General features: G+C 43.8%; 2 protein-coding genes across 2 annotated transcripts; both read left to right on the forward strand.

Annotated features, from left to right (window-relative positions):
• Positions 1 to 1,025: 1,025 nt before the first annotated feature.
• Positions 1,026 to 3,865, forward strand: lrit1b (leucine-rich repeat, immunoglobulin-like and transmembrane domains 1b). Its single transcript, XM_056297698.1, has 4 exons — positions 1,026 to 1,147; positions 1,541 to 2,001; positions 2,327 to 2,632; positions 2,802 to 3,865. The coding sequence occupies exons 1-4, from the start codon at positions 1,026 to 1,028 to the stop codon at positions 3,863 to 3,865; spliced, it is 1,953 nt and encodes a 650-aa protein (XP_056153673.1).
• Positions 3,866 to 10,698: 6,833 nt separating this feature from the next.
• Positions 10,699 to 12,828, forward strand: LOC130128023 (leucine-rich repeat, immunoglobulin-like domain and transmembrane domain-containing protein 2). Its single transcript, XM_056297734.1, has 3 exons — positions 10,699 to 10,754; positions 10,952 to 11,733; positions 12,041 to 12,828. Exons 2-3 carry the CDS (start codon positions 10,965 to 10,967, stop codon positions 12,826 to 12,828), a joined length of 1,557 nt encoding a protein of 518 aa, XP_056153709.1. The 5' UTR covers positions 10,699 to 10,754; positions 10,952 to 10,964.
• Positions 12,829 to 17,649: the final 4,821 nt, after the last annotated feature.

Below are 17,649 nucleotides of genomic sequence, written 5' to 3' on the forward strand. Positions count from 1 at the left end.
TTGTCACCCTGGGCTTGTTACGGATAAACATGCTAACAATGCCAATGCACATTGTAACGGAGACGGAATTATGAGCCTGTGTTTAAAGGCAGCGTTTTCTAAAGGCGTCCCTTTAGAGTTATTTCAGGGTTTTCCAAGTCGGGAGCTAAGCTCTTGGCCTAGTTGCAAATCAGAGATGCCGAGGAGGAGTCGAGAAAGGTTAATTTTTCCCTGGCATGTCAGTGCGGTTAACTGGTTAGGAGAACACACACACAGCACTTATTGCTCTTGAATGATAAGTAGCAGCAAGATTACAGTATGTGTTTTTATATTGACACTGGCTTCTCTCTGCTGCCACCAAGCGGCTATTGATGTGTATTGAAATGTTTGTGCGTAAACGCCTGAAGTGGAGGATGAAAGTGGATGGGAGCGCGTTCATTCGTTCGCCAGTTGCAGCAAGAAGAGATTCAATGAAACCAACCGTAACAAAAGGCGATGTAACGGTAGCTAGCTGCTAAAATGTATTAGCCTACAGCATTTACAGTCCCCTTTGCGGCCAACTGTGGATTTAATGGGGACAACAAGACCAATCAATTATTCCACGGTTTGCGAGGTTAGATTTCCAGGTTTTGCCACAGAACCAGGCGATTCTGGCCTACACGCACAATACACCATAGCCCCGTTAAATGGAAACCTACACATATTGTCCATCACGTCACACGGGTGTGCTGGGTGTTGTGTCCGCGTCCAGCCATCAAATTAACTATTTGGGGAGTGTTTCCCTTATAAATGAAAGTGAGCCCATGTAGCCTATCAGCGTCCAGGAAGCAATAATCGTGTGAATGAAAATAACCCCAAGTCCCCAACACTAATCCCTGCCCCATCCTTTTTTATCTGAGGACTCAGAGCTGCTGCGGCAGTATGGAGCTCTGAGCGCGCAGGACTGCGTCTGGTGGTCCGCTGAGCCGATCAGCAGGCAGGCGTATTTCCTCATGCTTGCAGGACAGTTTCGATAGCGTTCAGTAGTAGGCTGCTGCAGGAGAAACATGTCTCCACCTTTCACTGTTAGTTTCTGTTTGGCTTTCTTTTGCCTTCCGCTGCTGTGCGACGCATGTCCAGCCCAGTGCAGTTGCTTTTTTCACAAACTAAGCGATGGATCGAAAGCCAGGTAAGAGGGGGGCAAACAGCCTATTGTTGCACATATCCATGTTAAACGAGGTGCATTTGAAGTAGTTTACATTTCAATGCGATGTTAAATTAGGTTTCAGATTAGATTTCGGGGCGACTATCGTCGGTCACTCTGTATATAGGAAAGGATTAACACAGAGTTGCTCTTTAATCTCCTTTGCTTGTTAAGGAAGTATACTGCGTTTTTCTTACATGCAAATGATTCACAAAAATGCTAAAGAAAAAAAAATTTCCCGCTCATTATTAAACCCAGGTCTTCAAAACCTTTGCATGATATGCTTCAGAACTATGCATAATTCAGTGTAGCTGGACGTTTTTTGTTTCCCTTTCAGCGTGAATGACATTTTCAAATGTGTCTCGTTTTCCCTTCTAGGAGTGTGCTTTGCAATGACCCAGAGATTACTGCGATCCCTCCAAATTTCCCCACTGACACCTCCAAACTGCGTATTGAAAAGACAGCCATCACAAGGATTCCAAGCGAGAACTTCCACTACCTCAACAGCTTGGAGTTTTTATGGATGTCTTTTAATTCCTTGAATTATCTGAGCACTGACGGTTTCCGGGGCCTGTACAACTTGGATGAGCTGAGGCTGGATGGTAACGCCCTTACCTCTTTTCCTTGGGAATCTCTGACCGATATGGCCAGCCTGAGGCTTCTCGATTTACACAACAACAAGATCTCGTCTATCCCCGCTGAGGCAACCATGTACATCAAGAATATTACATATCTGGACTTATCTAGCAACAGCCTGTCAACTGTTCCTGCTGAGGCCCTTACAATGTGGCTGAGCGTGAAGCCATCCCAAGACACTGATTCCTCCAAACTAATTCTGGGTAAGCGCGCAGGAAACTATACATTGTAAGCCTTCTTACACGGTCAGCAGTATTGTATAATTATGTCTCTTCGCCTTCGGCAGTTCAAAAGAAGTAAGGGATTAGTCCAATTATAGTGATTGTGCCCAATGTGTCAAGGGGGTCACACTAAATCTGTATTTTTGATCCACTCCTGACAATGCTGCTTATCAAATGATAGAGTGCTGATTTTACTCAGAGGAGCGCATGTGAGGACAGACATTAAGGTTGAATGTAAAAACGGCAGTTCAAATGAAAGGGGGATGTGGCTGGGGTGACAGCTGTCATGTTTGCGTTCCTCTTGCAGGGCTCCATGATAACCCATGGCTGTGTGACTGCCGGCTGTATGAGCTGGTCCAGTTCCAGAAGTCGCCCTCCTCCTCTGTGGCTCTCATTGACACCAGGTTGAAGTGCGCCGACCCGGAGAGCTTGTCGGGGGTGCTCTTCACTGAGGTGGAGCTGCAGCGATGCCAGGGGCCCCGTGTCCATACTGCAGTGGCGCGCGTTCGAAGCTCTCTGGGCAATAATGTTCTCCTGCGTTGTGGGACCATTGGAGTCCCTATCCCTGAACTATCATGGACTCGTGCTGATGGCAAGAAAATGAACGGCACCGGTGAGTTCTGCTAAACTAATTTTCAGGCGTGTCTGTTTCCCTGGGCTCAGAATAGCGTGTCCGTTTTTGCCATTGTGTAGGTCAACGTGACAATAGGATTAAAGTTTGACTTTTCTCTTTTGCTCCAATCCCTCTAACCCTGTGGACATCTGCACCTTTATTTTTACAGTTCAGGAAGAGATTTCGAAGGAGGGAATCATTTGGTCCATCCTTAGTGTGCCGGCTGTCTCCTACCGTGATTCTGGAAAATACGTTTGCAAAGCCACCAACTTTGTGGGGACTGCGGATGCCATCATCTCCTTGGTAATCACAGATTCCTTTAGGTCAGAGGAAACAGGCGGCAGCTCCAAGAGAACAAGAGGGAAAAAAACCAGTGGTTTTGGAAAGGCGGCATACCAGGAGAAACTGATCGCCAGATATGTACCTCCACCAAGCACCACGGCTGCCCAGCCGATCATTGAACCGCTCAATGGCAAAGGCGCCACTGGGAAGTATGAAATTGAAAGCTACAGCATCTCTGCTGATGTTGTAGCGCAACCAAATGGCGCATCCAACCCACCGAGGCCGAAGGAGTTGAAGGATGCTCTGAGTAACCTGGCAGCTAATGCCTCATCCTTACAACAAGCCCCGGAGAAAAGAACAGTGCGTTCAGTAAAGGTGATCGGTGACACTGACCACACTGTGTCCCTCAACTGGCGGGCCCCAACGGCCACCAACACCACAGAATTTAGCGTCCTGTATGCTATATTTGGCGAGAGGGACATGCGACGGATCAATGTCGCCGCAGGGAAGAACCGGATCACCATTGACGGGCTTGTGCCAAAGACAAAGTACATTGCCTGTGTCTGCGTTAAAGGCCTGATCCCAAAAAAGGAGCAGTGTGTAATCTTCTCAACTGACGAGGCAGCCAGCGCCAGCGGCACCCAGAAGCTCATTAATGTGGTGGTGATAACTGTGGCATGTGTGATCGCTGTCCCCCTGACACTGATCGTGTGCTGCGGGGCTCTGAAGAAGCGCTGCCAAAAGCTGCTGGGGAGGCAGTCCAAAGAGATACAAGACTCCTATGTCACGTTTGAGACCCTCTCCCCTGGTGCCAAAGCCAAAGGGATGGAGGGGGAGTATCTGACCAGGCTGAACCCCGACGAATCCAACAGGCTGCTCTCCGCCAGGTCCAGTGTGGACTCAGAGGCCACGGCCAGGACTGAAGGGGCGCCAAACGAATACTTCTGCTGATACCAAACAGATGCCTCAACTTTAAGAGGGTGCACTTTGTTTGCTTTCTGAGGGGCCTACGATGGAAACCGCTGCACACTGCTGTGCTCAGAGACAGGCGTAGCGAAGGATTCGATGGGCGCCGTTTTTTCGTGGTCTTTAAGGGACATTGATGGCTTTGTCCGTGTTGGATGTAAGAAAAAAAAGACATATTTTACAGCCTTGTTGGAAATGTAGACAACCATTGTTTTGGTGAACTGCAAAAAGGGAAACTCTCACTATAACATGATCTCACTATATAAATGCAATGTTTTTAACATGTGAATTTTGATTTTGTATCTGTCATGCACTTTTAAAAGGGTTATTATGCAAAGGGATTTTTTTTTGAAGCGTTGCCCTAAATTGTCTAAAACCCATCTTAATCAAAAGAGGATTTCCTCTAAAGTCTAACCTCAGCATTTTGTCACAATCCTTATTCAATGAATTGGTGTATTTGTTAGAGAGGGTGAAGCAGCCGTTATGTTTGTAGTCCGTTTTGTATGTCAGTTTATTTATTACATACGTTAATGTGCCAGGGTTACTGTTTGGCTCAAAACCTAAAATACAGTTATTTCTTAATGTATATACCTATATATATGACCTAAGATTTACATGTATGTGTGAATGCATGAAAAATAAATATTTTTATACCACTTTGCGAGTCAGCACATGCTTACAACCCTGTTTTAATTCACCAAACAAACATGAAATAGGGCAATATTTCTCTTAAAAGGACAGTATCGGTGATTAACCAGTTTTTATCAAAACCTCTCATCTTAATAGATATAAACATTGATTCTATGCACTATATCCATTTAACAAACACACACACGTGCACACATACTATTGTGAAACACATATCTGAGCAGACTCAAGTCAAATAACAGTATCCTTTACAATGAGGATGAGTAGTCTTAAACTTGGTGCCAGGTAAGTTTAGTCACAAACTGTGGTGAACTGACGTTCAAATAGATCTGATTTAAAGGATTGTCCAAACTTTGTAGCATACATGCATACACCACCTAGCTCCGTACACAGTGTGCTAGGACAAAAATAATGTATTTACAAAGCCTATTTAGCAGATTGTTAGTGCCAGTAACATATCTAACCAGAGCAGATGACATGTGTGTGTGTGTGTATATATATATATATATATATATATATATATATATATATATCGTTGGGGGGGGGTGGTAAAGCACGGTCCTCGAAAAACTCTCGGAGCCATTCGCTAAAGCCTTTATTAAAGTGGTGATCAGGTCGCGACGCTGGTCCACACTGCTTGGCCTGGGAGGATCTACTACCATGGCAACACACGAGTGAAGATGATAGGATCCACCACAGGCTGTACCCAAGTGATGGTTGGATTGGACTCCCAATCCGAGATATAGCGTTTTTTTCCAAAACTGTCAATGGTGTTGTTATAAGTGCTCAACTAATGAGGAGCGGAATATCAACACAGATACAGGAAAAAAATATATAATTATACGTATATATATATAATTTACTTGACTAACTGGATTTTATATATATAATCCAGTTAGTAAGTAAGTAAATTCTCTATGAGACAGTACAAGCCTGGTTCATGCTATAAACAATCATCAGCTTTATTTCATATTTATTTAAAATCAGAATTTACTTGACTAACTGGATTATTTTGCTCCTTATTCGTTGAGCACTATCCCTACCGTTGAGTTTCTTTTAACAAAGTTGTATATATATATATATATATATATATATATATATATATATATATATATATATATATATATATATATATATATATATATATATATATATATATATCCATCCATCCATTATCCGAACTGCTTATCCTGCTGTCAGGGTCATGGGGATGCTGAAGCCTATACCAGCAGTCACTGGGTAGCAGGCGGGGAGACACCCTGGACAGGCCGTCACAGGGCTCTGCCTCACATTCAAGTAACATACAAGTAACATAACATAGTGTGTGTGTCAGCCCTGTGATGGCCTGGCGGCCTGCCCAGGGTGTCTCCCCGCCTACTACCCAGTGACTGCTGGGATAGGCTCCAGGATCCCCATGACCAGATGTATGTATGTATGTATGTATGTATGTATGTATGTATGTATGTATGTATGTATGTATGTATGTATGTATGTATGTATGTATGTATGTATGTATGTACACACACACATATATATATATACATATATATATGTGTGTGTGTGTATGTGTGTATGTATATATATGTGTGTATGTATATATACACACACACATATATACATATATATATATGTGTGTATATATATATATATATATATATATATATGTGTGTGTGTGTGTGTGTGTGTGTGTGTGTGTATAGTATATATATATATAAACTTACCACTTGGCCACCCCGTTTGAAATTAAAATGAGCTCCGTAATCGTGATGTACCTTCGCTGTGTACATGCACTGTGTCAAGTCAAGTCAATTTTATTTGTACAGCCCAATATCACAAATTACGAATTTGCCTCAGGGGGCTTTACAGCAACACAACATCCTGTCCTTAGACCCTCGCATCGGATAAAGGACAACTCCCTAAAAAAAAAATCAACCTTTTACAGGGAGGAAAAATAGGAAGAAACCTCAGGGAGAGCAACAGAGGAAGAATATCTCTCTCAAGACGGGCAACATGCAATGGATGTTGTGTTTACACAATTTACAGAATACAACAGTGAAAGAGGATAACAGAATTATAATGGAATTATAAGATATATGAAGAATATGATAAAGACGATGCCAAGCAGTGCCCAGATGCCACCGGAACAGCCCAGGACCCGAGCCACGCGACCACCATCACCATGTAGACCTGACAGGAGGACAGACTACACATGCACACACACACAGGGGAGACTCACATGACAATTCACACACAGAAAGAAGAGAAAGGAGAAGACATCATACAGAGAGAGAGAAAAGAGAACAGTTTGCATTAATCAATAATCGATATGCTATAATCTCATCTGCAGAACAGTATTTGGTAAATTCATTGAGACAAAAACTGACCCGCCATCCAGTACAGGTCATGAAGTACTCCATTTAAAGGCAGCTAATTGTAGGTTCAGGAAAAAGACGAGTTTTAAGTTTGGATTTAAAGGAGTCGACAGACTCTGATTGTCTGACGGCAGCAGGCAGGTTATCCCATAAGAATGGGGCCCGACAGGAAAAGGCCCTGCCACCAGCTGACTTCTTTTTAACTTTGGGTACACACAGGAGCCCTGTATTTTGAGAGCGAAGAGCGCGAGATGGAATGAACGGTTTAAGGAGATCGGACAGGTAAGACGGGGCAAGTCTATCATCACTGTTCAGTGGTTTAACAGGGGATGAGTGCATACCTTGCTTGTCAATTAGAGGAAAATGTCCAATGTGGATGTGCGAAATCAATATTGCACTTTTTTTGTGGACCCCCCCCCCCCTTTCTCCCTAATTGCATCCGGCCAATTACCCGACTCTTCCAAGCCGTCCTGGTCTCTACTCCACCCCCTCTGCCGATCCGGGGAGGGCTGCAGACTACCACATGCCTCCTCTGATACATGTGGAGTCGCCAGCCGCTTCTTTTCACCTGACGGTGAGGAGTTTCACCAGGGGGACGTAGCGCGTGGGGAGGATCACGCTATTCCCCCCAGTTATCCCCAAACAGGCACCCAGACCGACCAGAGGAGTCGCTAGTGCAGCGACCAGGGCACATACCCACATCCGGATTCCCACCCGCAGACACGGCCAATTGTGTCTGTAGGGATGCCCGACCAAGTTGGAGGTAACAAGGGGATTCAAACCAACGATCCCCGTGTTGGTAGGCAATGGAATAGACCGCTACGCTACCTGGACGCCCCCAATATTGCACTGTTGATTGGCGTTGTCCAAGTCCACTTATTTTACAAAGTAAGCAATAACAGATGTTGAGATTACTGAGGTCGGGTTACACTATGCAGAAATGCCTGCAAACATCCCACCTCCCTTTCCTTGAGCCCAAGCCCACAGAGATTCATGTTGTATTCGAGAAAGGCCTCTCGTCATGTCCATGATAACAAACCAGGGCTGGGCGATATGGCCTAAAAATAAAATCTCCGATTTTTTCACACCAAACTCGATTTACGATTTTCATCGATTTTTTTCCCTTCTTAAAAACACACAACAAACAACAAAGAAATTATTCAAAACAAGTTTTGCTTTTATTTTGTTTTGATTTTCCCTTTTGGGATTTGAACAAAATTTCCCCTTAGGGTTAAAGTGCAACAAAACACAAGTCTTGAAACAAGCGCGTAAACAAGATGGCAGGCCCTGCCATTGTAAACAACAGCAAAAATGTAACATTTCAGCACCTTTCTACTGGCTTCAAACAATGTCCCAATTTACAGGGACCTAATCTCCCAGTTTTGAAAACATACCTAAGAAAATGTTCACTTCTCTGACAGTGATACGGTGCACCTTCAAACCAATGTAAAAAAAAAAAAACATAAAAGTGCTTCCTCTTGAAAAAAAAAGTTTCTGTTAAAACACTTTGTGAAAACATAAATTTAACATGTCAGATTACATGCCATTACAAAAATAGATAATTTTCCCCATTGGGATTGATACAGTGCAAACAAAACTTTCATTTAAGTTCACATGTTTTGCATTTAAACAAAGGTGCCTCTTGTATACAAAAATTATTTTGTCCCTATTTTGAATCCTTGAATATGTATACAAAATCAAACATCTGCATGCATTGCATAGTCAACATCACATTTTAGTAAATGTACAGGACGTGAGGTGCTTGCAATGCTGTCTTTAGTTTTTTTTCTTCAAATTTTTGGCAAGGAATACAAGCCTGTCTACTACCTCTGGCTTGAGGCATGCCCTGTTGCATGTAACAATGCCACCCCCCACACTAAAAACCCTCTCTGATGGGGCACTTGTAGCAGGGATATAAATGTATTTCTTGGCCAGATTACTGAGCCTTGGGAAGTTTGGTTCGTGGTGCTTCCACCACTGAAGTGGATCAGTGTCTGGATCTGCCTCAGGGGTCAACAGGTAGGTTGCCAGCTCAGTCTCTATTTTCCCTGCTTCTGACTGGTGGGGGGATGGCAGTGGCACATTCTTCTTGAAGAAGGAAGCTAAAGTCATTTTCTTATTCGGTGGAGGCTGTGCTTCTTGACACACCTGCACAGCTAGACCAGGCTGCTGTGGTGTACTTTTTTCAGCAGGCACAGGCAGAGACATCAGCTCAGTGACAGCCCTTTTTTTGACTTGTTCCACCTTGCCTGGGTCAATGTAGGTTGTTCGGAACCTGGGGTCCATCAGTGAAGACATGTCTAAGAGTTCATCCGTCACAGGGTTGCTGTATTTGTCATCAAGGCACCGCAGAATGTTTGTTTTTATAGTTTCAGTGAGCTCGGTGTCTTCCTCCTCTGGCTGTAGGAGACTGGTTTTGAACAAATGGAGCACCGGTTTAATGCAGGAAACGCTAACATAAGCCTCCCCGGACAGGGCGTCAGTAAAGTCTTGGAGTGGTTTGACAGCTTTATTTATGGACTCTAAAACATCAGTGTCTTGCCAAGTGGGCACGAGATGCCGACTTTTCCTGTCTGAGCCCAGGACACGGGCTATGGCCTTCTCCTGTTCCAGAAATCTCTGTATAATTTTTTGTCGTGAACCCCATCTGGTCGGTGACTCAGTTATTAGCGGATGAGGGGGTAGACCAAGCTCCGTCTGTACTTATCCCATCTTTCTTCTTTTTTTCCAGCTATAGGAAAAGGCAGCAACAGCCTTTTTACAAACCCCAATGGCACGTTCAATCAGTGGGTCCTTCACACCATTCTCTGTATAATAAATAAATAAATAAAACACAAACAAAACAATTTTTACTGTGGCATGAACTACATTCATACACTTATTCTTCAATGTGTCCTAACAAGTCTTTTTACACATTTCAACATTTTATTGACGCAAACGAAAGACACACACAAACACAGGGCATGTGTACCATTATGATGAATCGTGCCAGCCCTATAACAAACCAAACAAATAATGACAATAACCATTACAAATAACAAAGTGATGTTAAAAGAGTAGTTTGCTTCCACATTAACATAAACTTTAAGAAAAAAACAAAACCCAAATCAACTCTAAATTCAGTTTTCATTCCACTATAACTGACCTGATATTTGTAGTGTTAAGAAACAACTTTTCCAAGGGTAATTTGCATGATTTTAAAGAAGATTCTGTAATAGTAGTAAGAAAATGTGGCCCAATGCTAAAAATACACACCTCCTGTTTGTCTCACATGTCATTTGGTGTCTTAAGCATTGCGTCAAAGAGGATTCGGGTAATAGGCTTTGCTTTACCATACCCATGAGCACGACCTGCTCTAACAGGCCTATTCCACATGAGTGTAGTGTCATGGCAGGTGTTTTCCTTGTGTTTTCCTTGTGTTCCCCTGTCTGTGTGTCTGTGGTGTGGGCGTATCTGTCTCTCTCCCTCTCCTCTCTGGTTCCTCGCTCCACCACCACATCTACCCTGGGGTCCTCCTCAGCTCACCTGCCTGACATCAGCTCATCAACTTCACAGCCGGGCTCGCCATCATCCGGCCACGCTTCCTCCCTCATCTGCCGTCCGCCATCGCCTCTCTGCCTTCTGCCTTGCCCACCGTCTTCACTTCCCTTTATCCCCCATATAAACCCCTTTTCATATTTACTAGAGTCCCTTGTCTGTGTCTGCACTTGGGTTCACCAGTCTCGCCTTAACTTCTCCAGGAATATGGCCACCTTTCATGTCGAATTACTAATTGTCTTGGTATTCTGTTGTGTAACTCCTGGATCTTCACACTGTCTGGATGGCTGCTCTTGCACAAATGACAACTTGGGAAGGTAGGTAACTACTCTTCACTTCCTTTAACTAGTGGGATAGCCTCGTTTTTAGCATCATTCAGAACCAACCTACATACCTTCAACTTGGTGCAGAAACTAAACAGATGTTTGATATCTCCATAACAAGAAAATAAAGCTACCATAATCTAGCTTTATTTGTTTTATTTGTTCTACTACCACCTCTCCTTTCACCCTAGGTCCTTACTTTGTATGGAAAACTCCATGGGACATATCCCAGAGGACATTCCGAACGATTTCATCAAAATCCGAATCGAAAACTCCCACCTGACTGAATTACCGCATGGGTCGTTCTCTAAACTGAGTGCCTTGGAGTTTCTGTGGCTCAATTTCAACGACATCGCCCTGATGAACATGAAAAGCCTGGAGGGCTTGTGGAACCTTACCGAGCTGAGGCTGCAAGGAAACAAACTGGGTTCAGTACCATGGACGGTGTTTCAGTACACACCGAGCCTCAAGATTTTAGACCTGAAGCACAATCGACTAGACGCGCTCCCAGAAAATGCTCTAAGATATTTATTGGGCCTGACCTACTTAGATTTATCCTTCAACAAACTCAGCGTGATATCAAAAGATGTCTTTGTTAGCTGGCCCCTTTACCGGATGGCAGAAAAAGCGTGGGGGAAAGAGGGGATGGTCTCCAACATTGTTTTGGCACTCCATGACAATCCGTGGTTGTGTGACTGCCGCCTCAAAGGCTTTGTCGAATTCATCCGGGCAGTCGGCCCTCCTATTATATTGATGAACTCTTATTTAACGTGTGCGGGCCCCAGCTCCAGATCTGGGAAGTACTTCTATGAGATCCAATTAAAGACCTGTACGAAGCCAGTGGCCTCCGCTCTGGAGCAAAACATTACTTTATCCCTGGGGGCAGAAATGATGCTCACGTGCTTGGTTAAGGCCAGGCCTGAGCCCACCATTCAGTGGATGTACAATCTGAAGAATCTAAGAGGATTTACCGGTAAAATTATTATTGTTATTTTTTTTTATTTCTAACATCCATTAAACTGCTGCTGACCTGCTATGGGAGCACTTACCATGTGTTCATGTCATGATAGGCCGCATCTGTCGAGAGAAAATATTTAGGACAATAGCACCTATAGTACAGCCATTTTTACATTTCCTATGCATGTGCTGCTGTGAGATTAGATTTCTTTTCCATTTATGAACAAAGCATGCGACACGTGAGTCTGATTCACATGGGAACATTCTGGATGTTGGTTTGCAGCCATTAACGCTCTCGCCTTTTCATTTGTTATTCTTTTCAGTTACTCAAACACGTGTTGATGAGGAGACCATCAGCTCCCAGCTGGTGATACCCTCTCTACATCTAACAGACAGAGGGTCGTATACCTGCATGGCCAACAACTTCATAGGGAATTCATCTGCCAGGGTTGTAGTCAACATCAAGTCCGCCCATTCCTCAGCTCCCATCCCCACACCATTCCCTATGGTGTCACCGGATGAGAGTGTCTACATTGACATCCGCATCTCCAAGCAGACCGTTCACGGCATCACCCTGGAGTGGTACGCCGCAACTTCAAACCCCGCTGAAACCTGGTACACCATCCACTTTGGTAGATACGACTCCCCGAAAAAGGAGACGATCTACGTAGGGCCCGGCATCAACAGCTACTCGGTCGGCGACTTGCTGCCCGCCACCAAGTATGAGGCGTGTGTCACTTTGAAAAACCAGCCGCCGCTGGAGGGCCAGTGCGTTGTGTTTGTGACGGGAAGCAACGTCAGCGAGCTGGAGCAGAGGGGGAGACTCATCCACATTGTTGTCATCGTGTGCGTCATGGTGTTAGCCGTGCCGGCTGGCATGTACGCCTGCACCACCGAGGCCAGGTTCAACTGCATTGAACGCTGCAGCGACATGTGGAGGAGGCGCAGGATGCGTGCTGACGACCCGCAGGACGGGGAGAGGCGGGGCACCTTTGACAGCCTGCAGGCTGCAAGTGACGAGAGCCTGTGCCAGGACTCGGCGGAGAACAAGATCATGAGGCGGAGGTCGGAGGATAAGAGCAAAGGAGGCAGCGGGGCTTATCTATATTAGCTTCATTTGCTTTTTAGACTTTCAGCCTTAGAGGAGTTAGTAATTTTGAAAAAAGTGTCGGTCTTAAGTGAGAGACAAGCTGTAGAATGTGTTCATAAAACCCAACATGTTAGCTCAAGATGGAAATGCCTTTTTTTAGGGATGCACGATGATATCATTGGTATCGGCCAATAGAGGCTTTAAAACGAAATATCGGCATCGGCCCGAATGCCCATATGACATGCCAATAAGATGACGCTTTAATTAGGCAGCGTCCACGGTCAGCAGCTTCAGTTCAGTCCACTACAGGAGAGACTTGATGTTCTCTGCAATTAGGTGGAAAAACATGTGCGTTTTATCTGTATCAGCATCAGCAATCGGCCAAAATGTGTCGGAAAATATCGGCATATCAGATATCGGCAAAAATCCAATATCATGCATCCCTAATTTTTTTCCTTATTTTCGAGGAGTTTCGTAGCTATCTGAGTGAATGTCTGATAAACATCAAAAGTTTGGGTAGCACTTTATAATAAGGGGGCATTAATTAACATTAGTTAATGCAGTTAGTTAATGCTATCAACATTAGTTAATACAGTAATAAGCATTAATTAACAGTTAATTATTACAATATTAAGCATTAAGTAACTTTTAACAAATGTCTCTATAATAATTAATTAACAATTAATTAATAATTAATAATTAAGTTTTCTTTATTACTCCCCTTGGGGAAATTCTGTTACTGCAAATTAGCCCATCCTAGCCTTAACATTTAATAAGGGTTAATTAAGTTACTAACTAATATTAGTGAAAATGTAACTTGTTTGATTGGTTGATGAAGACCATTAGTAAATGATTACTAGACACAGTTAAATGCTTATTATTATGCTTATTATTATTATTATTATTATTATTATGCATTAACTAACAGTTAATTAATGTACCCTTATTGTAAAGTGTTACCAAAGTTTGTTTTACAATATCTTTCATATGTCAGTGGGTTGCATTCCTTTTTCTTTATGTTTTGATACTGAAACCAAAGTGATGCGTAAGATAACAAAACTATGTATGTTTACCTTGCCTATGTCTTCACTGTTTGCTATTGTACAATTTACCCAACTGTGAACATGCAGTACAGGCCTGTTAATTTCACCCTGACATGGGAGGGGTTGGATGGCGCAATGGTTAGCAAGGTCGCCTCACAGCAAGAAGGTCCTGGGTTTGAGCCCCAGGGTAGTCCAACCTTGGGGGTCGTCCTGGGTGGTCCTCTGTGTGGAGTTTGTATGTTCTCCCCGTGTCTGCGTGAGTTTCCTCCGGGTGCTCCGGTTTCCTCCCACAGTCCCAAACGTATGTAGGTCAGGTGAATCGTACTAAATTGTCCCTATGTGTGTGTGTGTGTGTGTGTGTGTGTGTGTGTGTGTGGGCACTGTGATGGCCTGGCAGCCTGTCCAGGGTGTCCCCGTGCCTGCTGCCCAATGACTGCTGGGATAGGCTCCAGCTTCCCCGTGACCCTGAGAGCAGGATAAGCGGTTTGGATAATGGATGAATGAATGAATGGCAGGGGTCTCAACACTGTAGGTGTGTAAACAATGAAAACATAGAACCTCATCTGTTTTTTTCTTTTTTTTTAACCCTTCGAATATTTTTCATTTTGCTGTGTCATTCATTATTGTTATACAGCGGTGTAGATGATGTCACATACAGGAAAATCCTCCTCATGATGTCATTATTATGAGACAAGATCTCATGATTGCAATTGTCTCGTAGTTTTGAGAAAATAAAACAATTGTGAGTTATTACTCGAAATATGATCAACATAGGACGTGGTCATTAATAGCTAACTGTGGCATGATTGAACAGAAAGCCAAGATAACAGAGCAAAGCCATACGATTTAATTCAGCTTTGTTATTTTTGGGTCGAGGCGTTGGAAGAGCTCAGAGTCCCAAGTTGTCATTTTATTTCTCCGTCATAATCATGAGAAAGGGTGCCAAAATTGTGATAATCACATTATTTGTAGATATTTAAAAAATATTTATATGAGATTCTGAGGCAGGTGCAAGCGGTACACCTCCACGTGTATCACTACTAGCTAGGAGACATGACAGTGTTGATTCCTCAACCCTCCTCTTTGAATCCGTTTGCAGCTGTTTGTGTTTGGGAAAGGAGCTCTCTCCTCTCCAGGAGGCCTCACCGGCCTTCCATCAACCATACCATCAAAAACAACCAGGGAGGGGGCGTCTGGGTAGCATAGCGGTCTATTCCATTGCCTACCAACATGGGGATCGCCAGTTCGAATCCTCGTGTTACCTCCGGCTTGGTTGGGCGTCCCTACAGACACAATAGGTCGCGTCTGCGGGTGGGAAGCCGGATGTGTCTGTGTGTCCTGGTCGCTGCACTAGTGCCTCCTCTGGTCGGTTGGGGCATCTGTTCCGGGGGGGGGGACTGGGGGGAATAGCGTGATCTTCCCACGCGCTACGTCCCCCTGGTGAAACTCCTCACTGTCAGGTGAAAAGAAGCGGCTGGTGACCCCACATGTATTGGAGGAGGCATGTGGTAGTCTGCAGCCCTCCCCGGATCAGCAGAGGGGGTGGAGCAGCGACCGGGACGGCTCGGAAGAGTGGGGTAATTGGACAGGTACAATTGGGGGAAAAGAGGGCCGGGGGGGGGGGATCTGGGAATTGCAAATCTAACTCGCGTGGTCATGTTTCATAACGGGGGACCTCATTTGCATGTTATTTTTCGTTGCTGAGGACTTCTGAAACATGACATCAAAGTCGATCTTTACAATTCTCACGAAATTAACACAAGTTGTAAAGTGTCAAGTCGATTAAACGATGCTAATGAGACACACTGGGGTCCACGAAGGTGAAGGACACCAAGGCCACAAAACACACAGATTCAGCCCAGGAGACCTTGACAACATTTTCATTTCGGTGTTTTTCACAAGGGTTTATTTTTCCCATTGTTGGGACTGTGGCGGACTAACCTTCTGGTGAGGACACGGAGCGGTGTGGATTAAGGGGGAGGTAAAGATGAATGCGGAGACACGTTTTTCAGCACAATCGCTCAGAGGATTTATTACATAAGCAGTGTTTTGGAGTGCATTCATACATCATACGCTGGTAAGGAGATTAGTGTGCGCCACCATCTGAATCCTGTCGATCCTAGTGTGGCGCATGATTTTCCATTTAACGACAGGCCCTATAGCACACAGGGCATTTTAATTGACCATACAGAAGAAACTGGAAGTCTCTCGCGCCTATCAGTTGAACCATGACAAATCAATTGAGATCACAACATGTTAGAAATTGGTTTTGTTATGTGACATCCGCCAGAGCTCTTAAAAGATATGCCTGCTGTCCGACTGCTGGTATGAAAGCCAATACTCCTCTATACAGTACATTTATACTAACTACTACTACTACTACTGCTACTACTACTTCCAGCTGCTCCTGTTAGGGTTCCCACAGTGGATCATCCGTTTCCATCTCTCCCTGTCCTCTGCATCTTCCTCTGTCACACCAGCCACCTGCATGTCCTCCCTCACCACATCCATAAACCTCCTCTTTGGCCTTCCTCTTTTCCTCTTCCCTGGCAGCTCCATATTCAGCATCCTTCTCCCAATATACCCAGCATCTCTCCTCCACACATGTCCAAGCCATCTCAATCTTGCCTCTCTTGCTTTGTCTCCAAACCGTCCAACCTGAGCTGTCCCTCTAATAAACTTTTTCCTAATCCTGTCCTTCTTCCTCACCCCCAGTGAAAATCTTAGCATCTTCAACTCTGCCACCTCCAGCTCTTCCTCCTGTCTTTTGGTCAGTGGAGGTGGCAGAGGTGATGATGCTGAGATATTTTTTTTATACTAACATACACCTGCAATACAAAGGACCTATCCACATCTCCACCAAATATCTTCAGTTATACTTCCTGTGTTTGGTCAGTGGACATGTTGAAGAATAAGATATAACTACGCTTCAGTGAGCGCTATATAAAATGCAACTTGATTGAGTGATTGATGCTATGCATTTTTTGTGTTTTCCTTTAATTAACCTTTTTCCTAGCTTATCTGTTCAACTCTCCAACCAATTTTATGCACCAACATAAAGTAGCAAAGCCATAGAAGACGTCAGGACTTCTAGGATGAGGACTTACAGTACACAATCTTCTATATTCCCTATTGTAAGGAGGATGACCAATCTAATTTAACTCTAGAGTCAGATGGGTGCAGTGTTTCTGAGAGTTCGGGCTATTCTGCAAAACTGAGAAGGAATCGTGATTATCCGCAAATATTTATTCAAAATCAAGATGGTACAAAGACAATACAAAGGTGTCGCTTGAAAGGGACAACAGGCAAATGTAATATATATAGTACATGGGTGAAGATAGAGACGGATGACAGATCACCATTCATGATGTTGATGAAATGACTCTAAATTATGTTGCCTGTGTTTGAAGGCATTGGACAGTAACAGAGACGGTTCAGTCAATGAACAGCATGAAAGTATAGACATGATCAATATCGATTAAGAAATCTCCCAAGCAGTTAATATATACATAGCACTATGAGCTTGAAAATTACAAGATATGGTACAGGGTTAGGTAGAGCTTGATGAAAACTTAATTTGGGATGATATTTTATTCAAATAAACGTATTCTCTTACTTCTTGGTATCTACTGCAGCGGTTTATATTAATCTGAGAGCGTGTGTACGTCCGTATTTCTTCATATGCATGGGTACAAAACCATGAAAACAATGCAGTGCTGTACATTTAAAGAAGACCCATGTCATATAAAAATGTCTCTAAGATAACACAAATGCTTAGAAATGAATAGGAAAAAAAGCA

Source organism: Lampris incognitus, chromosome 17 (genome assembly GCF_029633865.1).
Source record: "Lampris incognitus isolate fLamInc1 chromosome 17, fLamInc1.hap2, whole genome shotgun sequence".
Taxonomy (NCBI): Eukaryota; Metazoa; Chordata; class Actinopteri; order Lampriformes; family Lampridae; genus Lampris; species Lampris incognitus.

Excerpts from the sequence above, each read along its gene's own strand:
- lrit1b (XM_056297698.1), top strand. The coding sequence starts at position 1,026 with ATGTCTCCACCTTTCACTGTTAGTTTCTGTTTGGCTTTCTTTTGCCTT. Across the intron at positions 1,148-1,540 it reads AGCGATGGATCGAAAGCCAG|GAGTGTGCTTTGCAATGACC; the intron begins GTAAGAGGGGGG and ends TTTCCCTTCTAG. Across the intron at positions 2,633-2,801 it reads CAAGAAAATGAACGGCACCG|TTCAGGAAGAGATTTCGAAG; the intron begins GTGAGTTCTGCT and ends TTATTTTTACAG.
- LOC130128023 (XM_056297734.1), top strand. The coding sequence starts at position 10,965 with ATGGAAAACTCCATGGGACATATCCCAGAGGACATTCCGAACGATTTC. Across the intron at positions 11,734-12,040 it reads GAATCTAAGAGGATTTACCG|TTACTCAAACACGTGTTGAT; the intron begins GTAAAATTATTA and ends TATTCTTTTCAG.